At 38.1% G+C, this 10,189-nt stretch overlaps 1 protein-coding gene across 2 annotated transcripts; it reads left to right on the forward strand.

Annotated features, from left to right (window-relative positions):
- Positions 1-5,936: 5,936 nt before the first annotated feature.
- On the forward strand, positions 5,937-8,128 carry Tceal8 (transcription elongation factor A like 8). Of its 2 annotated transcripts, none has more exons than XM_071606874.1 (3): positions 5,937-6,044; positions 6,454-6,526; positions 7,135-8,128. In XM_071606874.1, the coding sequence occupies exon 3, from the start codon at positions 7,176-7,178 to the stop codon at positions 7,524-7,526; it is 351 nt and encodes a 116-aa protein (XP_071462975.1). In that variant the 5' UTR covers positions 5,937-6,044; positions 6,454-6,526; positions 7,135-7,175; the 3' UTR covers positions 7,527-8,128. The 2 variants fall into 2 exon arrangements, with proteins under 2 accessions (XP_071462975.1, XP_027788626.2); XM_027932825.2 differs by having other exon boundaries at positions 5,937-6,033.
- Positions 8,129-10,189: the final 2,061 nt, after the last annotated feature.

Genomic DNA, 10,189 nt, shown 5'->3' on the forward strand with positions numbered 1-10,189 from the left:
AAAGGGCAACATTTCGGGTCCATAAATTGGAAGAGTCAGCATTTTTAAGATGTCAGTTTGGTGTACATCCCAATGAAAATAAAAATAAGTTTTCTTATAGATACCAATCAGCTAGTTGTAAAATTGAAATAAAAAGTAAAAGAAACTAGAACAACCAAACATTCTGAATAAAAGAACAAAGTTGGAGGGCATTCACTACCCAATTTCAAGACCTTCTATAATGCCACATTAACCAATACAGTGTAGTAACAGAGAAATAGTAGATACATAGATCAATTAAACAGATTAGAAAGCTCAGAAATAAACACACACAAATATAGTCTACTGATATTTGACAAGTGCACAAAGAATTCAATAGAGAAAGAATTATCTGGTGAAACAAGCACTGACACAACAATACATCCATCTGTAAAAACAATGACAACAAAAAAACTTTAAATCATACCAAATATCTTGCATAAAAGTAACCAAATATATCATAGAACTAAATGTAAAATCATAACATTTCTAAAAACTAGGAGAAAATCTGTATGACCTTAGGAATGCTGATGGTTTTAGATACAATATCAAAAGCTAGAAACTTGAAAAATTGAGTATCATAAAAATTAAGAGCTTTCACTCTATGAGAGACATTGTTATGAGAATGAAAATACAAGTAACAGGCTGGAAGAAAATATTTGCAAATTACATACATGATAAAGGACTTTAATTCAGGAGACATAAATAACACTTAATATCCCCAAATGGAAAAACAATTCCCAAAAATGAATGGGGGAAGGTAAAACATGAACAGAAATTTCATCAGAGAATATATGCAGACAACAAATAAGCACACGAAAAGATACACATCATCATTAGTAATGAGGGAAATACATATTACAACCACAATTGGATGCTACTCCACACTAAGTAGAATGGCATAAAATGAACAGACAAACAAAAACCCAAAATGAAACAACAATAAATGCTGGTGAGATTGTGGAGCAAAAGGAATTCTAATTCATAGTTTGTGGAAATGCAAAATATCACAGTCAGCTTTGTGGATATTTTGGCAATTTCTTATAAAGTTAAATATACAATTAACATGCAACCCAGCTATCTTATTTATTTACCCAAGTGAATGTAAAACTTAAGTTTACACAAAACCTGGACAGAAGTGTTTACAGCAGTTTTTTTTCATAATTGTCCCAAAATGGAAACATTCCAGATGTTCTATAAACAAACTCTGGTCCATGTTTAAGAGTGGAACACTACTCAGTAACTAAATGAACAAACACTGCATCTTGTATGCATCTCAAATGTAATTTTCTAAGTGAAAGAAGCCAGACTCAAAAGGACAAGTATTTTATGATTACTTTTATATGATATTATGAAATGGCTGATATATAGAAATGTAAAAAAGACTATTGGGAGTAGGAGTGGGGAAGAGTGCCAAGTGGTTTCTCACAGGAGTATATGCTCACCATACTTAAACTATTTAAACTTAAATTACTTATTAAAGTATTAGAAGTAAGTAAATAAGTTAGATATTGAGAACCAAGTTTCTTATTATCAGAGGTAGAAGCTAAAATGAGCAAGAGGTAAGAAACTAAATGAATACCTGTGGTGATGGATTTGAGTTAATGTGTCAGTAAGAACTCATGCATATGTGTATATAAAATCAATTCAGGTATGTGTGTATATACAGTTTAGTATACATACAGGCAGGCATCTCCTTGCTGCAGCTTTTGAGAACTGCTAGAATCAATGACACACAGTAACAACCAACACACTCAGCACCCAGATATTAATTACTAAATATAATTATCTGATAAAAATAATCAGGACTGTCTGGAGAAATGGCTAGTTACAACATTGGGAAAAGGAAAATATGAGCACAAGATGAAACATTTTGTAGTGCCAGAAAACAAGGAAACAGAAAAGGGATGGGAATCTGAAAGAACTCTGAATGCTAAAGCTGTAACAATTTGATGAATAACAACAAATAATGCTAGTGCTAGGTTATAACCCAAAGAATTAAAGATACATGAATCATACTGATAGAAACAAATAATCATATCAATATATAAATGAGGTACTTAAGAACTTTCATAAGGAAAATCCTTCTTTATAGAAATAATTTGAATATTAAATGTAGAAGGACAGGGAATATTAAAAAGCACCATCAAGACACTACAGAAGTAACAGCTGCAGGAAAATTCTGAGGATATTTGCATAGTCTCAAATTACCTGCTCCCAAATATATTTTTTGTAATTATTGTGGTTGTAGTTGTTTCAAACATATCCATAAATTATTTGCTACTCCTCCTTCTAGGAGTCAGATTTTAATTTTCCTCTGCTCCAGTATTGCTTCTAACAAATAGAGTATGAACAGGGGAACTTGAAAAGTAACTTGAAATGTGGAGAAATCCAACAGATAACATGAACTAAGTGATCAAAGTTAACATCACCACTGCTAAGTTGTGTAACATATCATAGAACTCTGACCTTATTATAAAAAGGACATTTCACTCTCTGGTGTTCTCCTAATCTAATCATGAGAAAACCTAAATTGAGGGACAATGTATAATATACTTCACTCTTAAAATGTATCAAGGGAATAGAAAATAAGAAAAGCCTGGAAGTAGAGAAGACTAAAAAGACATGCTAAATAAATGCAACATTGTATGCTAGATTGAATCCTAGAACAGAATAAGATATTTAGTTAATGGCATTGCACAAATATCAATTTCTTAGCTTTTATAAATGTATCATAATTATTAGGCAAAGCCAGGTATGGGGTATAATGGAAACTGTGCTGTTCCTTAAAACTAAAATTATTTCAAAATAAAAAGTTTAAAAAATAGACAAGCTTGGGTTTTAAGAACCCAAAATAAAACTCTCTTAATGAATGAAAATGACTAACTAGTTGAGGTAACAAACTGAAATGTCACTAAATGAATCCATTATTCAGTGTGAAAGGGGAGACTTGTCAGAACACAGTTGACAGTCATTATTAGAAAATATAAAATTAATCTATGTTTATACCAGAAAAATTGAAACTACTTAAACTAGTTGAATGTGTGTGTGTGTCTCTGTGTGTTATATGTGTGTTGGAACCATTCTCTAAGCAATGTTTTCACTCAAAAATATAGCTTTAATATAATTCCATTTCACTATATGCACACTATTTCATTTTATTTTATAATCTGAAAATTTTTCACAGTATGGATAATTTATTTAACTATTCCCATATTAATGGAAATTTTAATTATCTCCACCATCTTGACATTCAAATATCACAAAGTTGAATCACATGTGGTTTTTGTACTTATGGCACTTCCAGTCTAGTGAGGGATACAAAGTAGGAAGCCAATAAAATAAAGTGAAGGTGTTAGGATTTGTAAACATAGGGTCTAAAAGATCATGTGTCATGGGGAGCTAAAGCAGAATCAAGAGGCTTTCTTTCTGATATAAATATAATTCTTTAAAAGCACTCAATCCACAGCAACCATGCTCTTTCTCCCTCATATATGCTTCTGTCACAGGAAAAAGTTGCCTGGCCCAAGTATGGCACAGCTGAGGCATGCTTCCTATTAACCCAGCAAGACTCTGTATGTAGATTAGGATCTCAAACTTTAAGCAAAGCAATCTCAAGACTTTTTAAAATAAATATATAGAATGTGGCTGAGGTGGATCTTGAGCATAAGATTACATATTAAAAGTCTAAGCAGATCAATCCATGGACATTTGAAACTGCAGTGGTTATGATATAGCACTTCAGGTTCACAGTAATTCTTAAGCATTATGCCCTGAATGACTAGAAAGTCCTTGCCAGAATCATCCACAATGTGTGAATCATTCAGCTGGGAGTTTATACAGTGGGAAGAATTATATGGAAGAGATAATAAGTATTACAGAAATGATTTTTTTAAGATCATTCACCTGGATATGGCCAATGGCTATTTTAAATAGTCCAAACCTACAGTTATTATTTATATATTAGGTGTCCTCCAAATGCTTATGTGCAAGACAATGCAAGAAAGTTTAAAGTGGAAATGATTGGGTGGTAAGAACCTCAACCTAAGAAATGCATTAATTCACTGATAGGGATTAACTTTAGACAGGTAGGGTAAAGCTGGAGGAGGTGGGTCATTGGGGATGTGCTTATATTAAAAACTCTCCATCAAATAATAGAAATTTTATCTTTCAATTGTGCAATAAATTCTTCATGCTTAAATGTAAGTTATAAAACATTAATCCAGCAAAATATTTATTTTTCCAACCTTTTAGTTCTCCTTGGTGGGTTGTATTTTGGGCTGAGGTACCCTGCTCTGATCACCCAAGACAAGAGACCACCCCGCCCTCCTCTTGGCTCTCCAGCTGGCTCTATGATCAGATTGTCATTTGAGGCACCACCACATCTCCAGGTACCAATGAATTCTGGATTGCAGGGAAATTGATTTCTTCTTTGAACAAAAACTATTTTTTACAGCAATGATGTTATCTCTGCTTTCTTATCATAACAATTATGCATGTTGATAGTTCTTTTTTAAAACAGAGCATAGTGAATAATATCAGAGTATCTCAAGAGATCAATGAATGAATGAATAACATTTCCACTGGTTTAACAGCCTCAGAATCAATGGTGAGATATAGGGAACTCTCTCCTTTCTCAATGTTTCACTATGAGAGTTATTTGCCTACAAACATTTCTTTCTCAACAACAGCATTTTCTCCAACAAACATTTGAGTTCCAAAAAAAGTTCATTCAGTAGAAAGGAGGCTAAGATGAGCAGTAGTGGCCTTATCTAATTATCAAAGGCATTGGATCCTACAGAGGACAGGAGGAGAGGAGGTCTGTCTGAAGCTTTCATGTGAAACACAAGTGGAAGCTCCCAGAAGTCATCAATGGAAAGTTCAGACACTTAACAGTTGAGAACTTGATTTCAGCCAGAAATAGAAAGTAGTGGATTACCTATATTAAGTTGCTAACAAGATAAAACAAGGTCTCCTTCCACAGATTAATTTGGGAGTCAATTTTTACAAGATGCTCTTTTAGTAGGATTTTGGGCTGGGGATGTGGCTCAAGCGGTGGCGCGCTCGACTGGCATGCGTGCGGCCCGGGTTCCATCCTCAGCACCACATACAAACGAAGATGTTGTGTCTGCCAATAACTAAACAATAAATATTAAAAAAAAAAAAAAAGAAGAAGAGTTCTAACACATCACTATGTTGTAAATGCTATCATTTAATTTGTAGCCATTAGAAAACTCTTTTTGTAGTTTTAAAGATTGATTGAAGTGAGGCTGCGTTGTGGCTCAGCGGTAGAGCGATCGCCTAGTGTGTGGGAGGCCCTGGGTTCAATCCTCAGCACCACATATAAATAAATAAAAACAGAGGTATAAAAAGACTTATTGAATTAAATTCTCCATATTGTGTTAGATATTGCGTATGAGGTATTCTTTTTAAAATATGCTGATTGCTTAAAACAGAACACACCATAAAAATATTCAAAGGGGCTAGTAAAATCTCACACTTTCACCCCAGATTCTTTTCCAGCCTCTGTACCCCTTATCTACCACCTTCACTCATTTTAATGCTGGCTGAGATTCCAGGGGATACAGACTATGGGGCCTTGGGGGAGGGAAGGTGGGCGTTTAGGGAGCTGGAGAGAGAAAGACATAATTCCCTGGAGCCGGAGAGAAAGAGAGATGGATTCCCTAAAGCAGGAGAAATGGTCAATTAACGGTAAAAGGCGGATCTTCCCTGGTAATCCGAAAAAGGCGAATAGATACTCCAGGGTGAAGATAGCAGTTTTATTGTCTCTGATTGGCAAATAGGGGGAAAGACTGACATTATCAAGTAGAGGGAATGTAGGGGGCGGGCTTCAGTGTCAATGGGAGGGGTAACTGAGGACCTGAGCTTATTGATGACGTGGCACTCACGTGACAGAGAGTCGACGTGTGCAGAAGTCCTTACAGTCCAGGCCCCGTTTCTCCGAAGCAGCTCGCTTCTGCTGGAGAAGGAGAAAAGTGCCCCGGATCCTTTCAGGTAGTATAAAGGTGGGCGCTGACTTGAGATCGTGGGGTAGAGGAGGTAGAGAGCAGAATGCAAGCGGAGACTTCACTGCTTACCCTACTCTAGTGTTTCTGCAAAACTCCCATTTTGTGCAGGAAATCTTGGGTGGGGGGTGGTAGTAGCTGAGGGGTGGAAAGAGAGAAGTGTAGCTAATTGAGGGTCCCGAGAGAGGGGGGTGCATAGAAACAATGTAGAAAAACTTGCTGTTTTCACTCCCAGCTGGCTTGCAGGGAAAGGTGGGCACGGTGGAGGGCGGTGGAGGGCGGGTTTGTCATAAAAGGAGGGAGCTGATGAGGGCATGGGAAACTTCAGACAAGCAAAACCTGTAATCATAAAAGGGACCCTTTGATCCATGCACTGGCTTCTTCACCAAGTACTCCCGTTTGTCTACAGTATTCTTGGTCTTTCGAGCGCGACAGAAATCGAGGTGAGGGAAGAGGAAGGAAAATCTCCTGGATCCCTGCAGGTCAGTGGAAGGGTGTAATTGCTTCAGGTCCCTTTGGGTGGGGGTGGAAGTGTGGATAACACCAAAGCACATCCCGGGGGCGCCGCAGCCTCTCCCCATCCGGATTGAGCTCTGGAGGCCTGAGCAGAGCCTGCAGCGGAAATGGGGCGGGGGGAGTGGGGGAGACTAAAGAGGCATGCAAGTGGGGAGGGGAGGTCAGACACTGGGCTACCTCAGGTGAGACGCTGCAGATTGGGATGATTTGGGAAAGCCTGAAAGGGCGGGAGTGTGGGAGACCAGAGGTGAGGGAAGGGTTAATTGCTTCCGCGCTGCTCCCTTTTCGGTGCTGGGTGAGGCTTGTAGCAGGGCCTGCTGGGAAAATGGTGGGCTGGAGCTCCTGGAGCTTAGATGGAGCTGGAGCCAGAGCCAGAGCCAGAGCGGAGGGAAGGGAGGTGGAGGAAGAGGTGGAGTCATGGGAGTTGAGCCCGAAGATCTTGCCCTGTCTAGTTGGAAAACTTTTTTGAAAATTAGGGACCTGAATGAGAAAAGCCAGTCACTATGGGAACACATACTCTGTCTGTTTGCTTGGCACCTAGTCGCTTTGTATCCTTTTTTTTTTTTTTCCCTAGGATTAATTTATTCCAAAAGGAAATAATAAAAAAAAATCAACATGCAAAAGTCTTGTGAAGAAAATGAAGGAAAACAGAACATGCCAAAGGCAGAAGAAGACCATCCTTCCGAAGATGTACCACAGGAACCAGAAGGAAACCCTCAACCTTCCCAAGAAGGTGTAAGCCAGGAAGCAGAAGGAAACCTTAGAGGAGGGCCTGCCCAACCTGGCCAAGGATTTAAAGAGGACATACCTGTTAGGCATTTGGACCCTGAAGAAATGATTAGAGGAGTAGATGAGTTGGAAAGGCTTAGGGAAGAGATCAGAAGAGTAAGAAATAAGTTCGTGATGATGCATTGGAAGCAAAGACATTCTCGCAGCCGCCCTTATCCTGTGTGTTTCAGGCCTTGAATTCCTTTTTGTCTGATATTAAAATCGAGCCCCTGCTTTCTTTATGTTAGCATTTTCTGATGTATCTTTGACTTTCATTTTACTTTTAATTACATGGTGGTATTGTTTTAGGTAGTTTCTTTGTTATCAGCATTTCATTGGATTTTGGATTTTGACCTACTTTCCAGGTTTATTTTTCAATTGGAAAGTTTCACACATATGCATGGAAATATGTTCATTCTGTATGTACAGTAAAAACGTAACAGGTTACAAAGCAGCATATTTAGTATCAGCTCACATATGTAGGATACAATTCCAAATTGTGTGTGTGTATACATACATACATATCTCAAACTTAACTGTGCTTATTTCTGTGTGGTGTGAAGTTTTGTATTTGTTTTGCTTTTTGCTTATGTGTATTTTTTAATGAATACCTTTCACACACACAAAGAATTGAAGATTTTTTAAATAAGTAATAGTTGATCAAAAATAGTTTGCAACTAGCTTGTAAGGGCAATGGGGGCACCTAAACTCTTGATGAAATAACTATAAAAAGGAAATGTAAACCTCAAGTTACCTCTGGATTTCTTTGCCAGAGGAATAAAACTGGCAATCATTACAGATACAGTTGCTTAAGACTCAGTCTTTTCATGGGGAAAATATTTGCCTTACAGGGAAGCTGTGGGGAAGCAATGATACAGTAACACTGAACTCAGCATGATGGGACCTTGTTCCACCTATGCATACAGAACCCCAATTATTTGAGGGAGGGCCTGACCTGACTCAACCTGTACTCAGAAACAAGTCCAGGAAGCAGATGTGGGGACTTCATGCTCATCCTCTGCCACTGAGCCTTACCCCTGCCTTTTCCCCTGGGTCCCACTATGCCTACTGACCATGGCTGCTCCTTCTGCTGGGTCCTTTGCTCTCTGCTGCCCCCCTCCACTGCTGGTGCACTGAGGCCTTGGGTGACAAAACCTCACTAAGTTTCCTGGAATCCTCTGTGTTGAACTCCCACTGACTTCTTAAGCCCATCTCTGCTATATAATAATGCTTAAGATAAGTGGGACTGCTCTAGGCTTGCTGGGGCTGCAGTCAATATCTTGCATAATCCTCAGCCAAACAACCATTTCTGTTGTCAATCACAGGATCCTTTGTGTCCATAGGAGTCTCATGTGATGTGTTCATTTGGAAGTTGGACTGGTATACAAGTATGAGTGAAAGACATGCTGTAGTCAGAGTTGCTTTTAAGTCCAAGGAGTAAGGTTTTGTCCTCTTGTGAGATGATCTCTCCCTGAGGGCTCTGGACAGGCCTGCCTTACTAGTTCAGGAGATTTGGGGGACATGATATTGGGAACAGATCTAAAGGAACAGTCCCCTACTCTCCATTCTATTCCCCTGAAATAGAAAAATATTTTTAAGAAGAAGGTGTGTGTGTCTGATGGATAGCTCCCCTCCATTCCATCTTTTGTTGAAATTAGGGGGAAAATACAAACAATTTCAAAGGCACTAAGAATGTGATAAATATACTTGAAATAGGATGGCTACTCTATAAATGTTAGTGATTATATTGCCATTAGAACAGACTGTGTTTTCCTCCTGATAGCCCTCATATGCTTGTGGGTGTTTAACTGATATATCATATTTTAATATTTAATTGATTTCAAATCATTATTACTAAGGAGCCAGAGTATTATTTAAGAGTCAGTATTTTTGTCCAAATTCTGTTGCTGAAGTATTTTTACAAGGCTTTTGATTTCATTTAGAGTTATGAAAAGCAATTTCAGAAAAAAACAGGGCAGAAATTAGAATGCACTCCTAATGTTTTGCCAAAATATCTTGCATCGTCTCCTGCATCAGAGTCAGCTATGGAGCATCTTGAAAATGCTGATTTCTTGGTCCCATAGAAGTCCCACTGATTTATACTCTGGAGAAAGGCTTTTAAAATAACATAGCTAACAAACTCCTCCACGTTATTATGATACACAATGAAGTATGAGGATATATATAGTTGGTATATATAGTTGCTTATATTGTAAATATGGACCCTAAAATACAAAAAAAATGCAAATATTCACTGAAATTTAGGAAATAGAAATCCTGTACAAACATTTATTTTTTAAGTAAGGATTTTTAAAGAAAAATATCAACAGATAAATACATAGAATTTAACAGCTTTCTGTTAACAAACAAAGACAAGATAAGAAACCGGGGGGGGGAAATGTAATGTAAAATGAATTTTTCTTTACTGAACTCCTTGTTTAGCCTTGAATTCCTTTCTCCCATATGAGCAAAATGTATCAGAAACAAATTCCAACTTCTCTTATTGGGATCATTTCACAAAATTGAGCCAACCCTATACCCTTGGTAGTTATTTTAATTTTTTCACCATATGATACCATTTATGGAGCTTTTCATGTCTCCAGATCATTCTTCAAGGTCATAGCAGCCTGATGGAATTCTGGCTGGAATGATGTAATATTGCAGGGGCTTACCGTGCCAGTTTTATAAGGCAGAAGACATCCAACCCTGGAACTCATGGGGAGAGGGGTGCAGGCAGGCTGTGGAAGGGATCCCCCAAGCCACACTCCTCTCCTGGCTGGGTCTGCTTTTGATTTCTCTGCTCCAGACTGAGGCAGCAATTAGGCCCTCCAGGATCAATGGCTGGGCTTTAAGGAACAGAC

This window comes from Marmota flaviventris, chromosome X (assembly GCF_047511675.1).
Source record: "Marmota flaviventris isolate mMarFla1 chromosome X, mMarFla1.hap1, whole genome shotgun sequence".
NCBI lineage: Eukaryota > Metazoa > Chordata > Mammalia > Rodentia > Sciuridae > Marmota > Marmota flaviventris.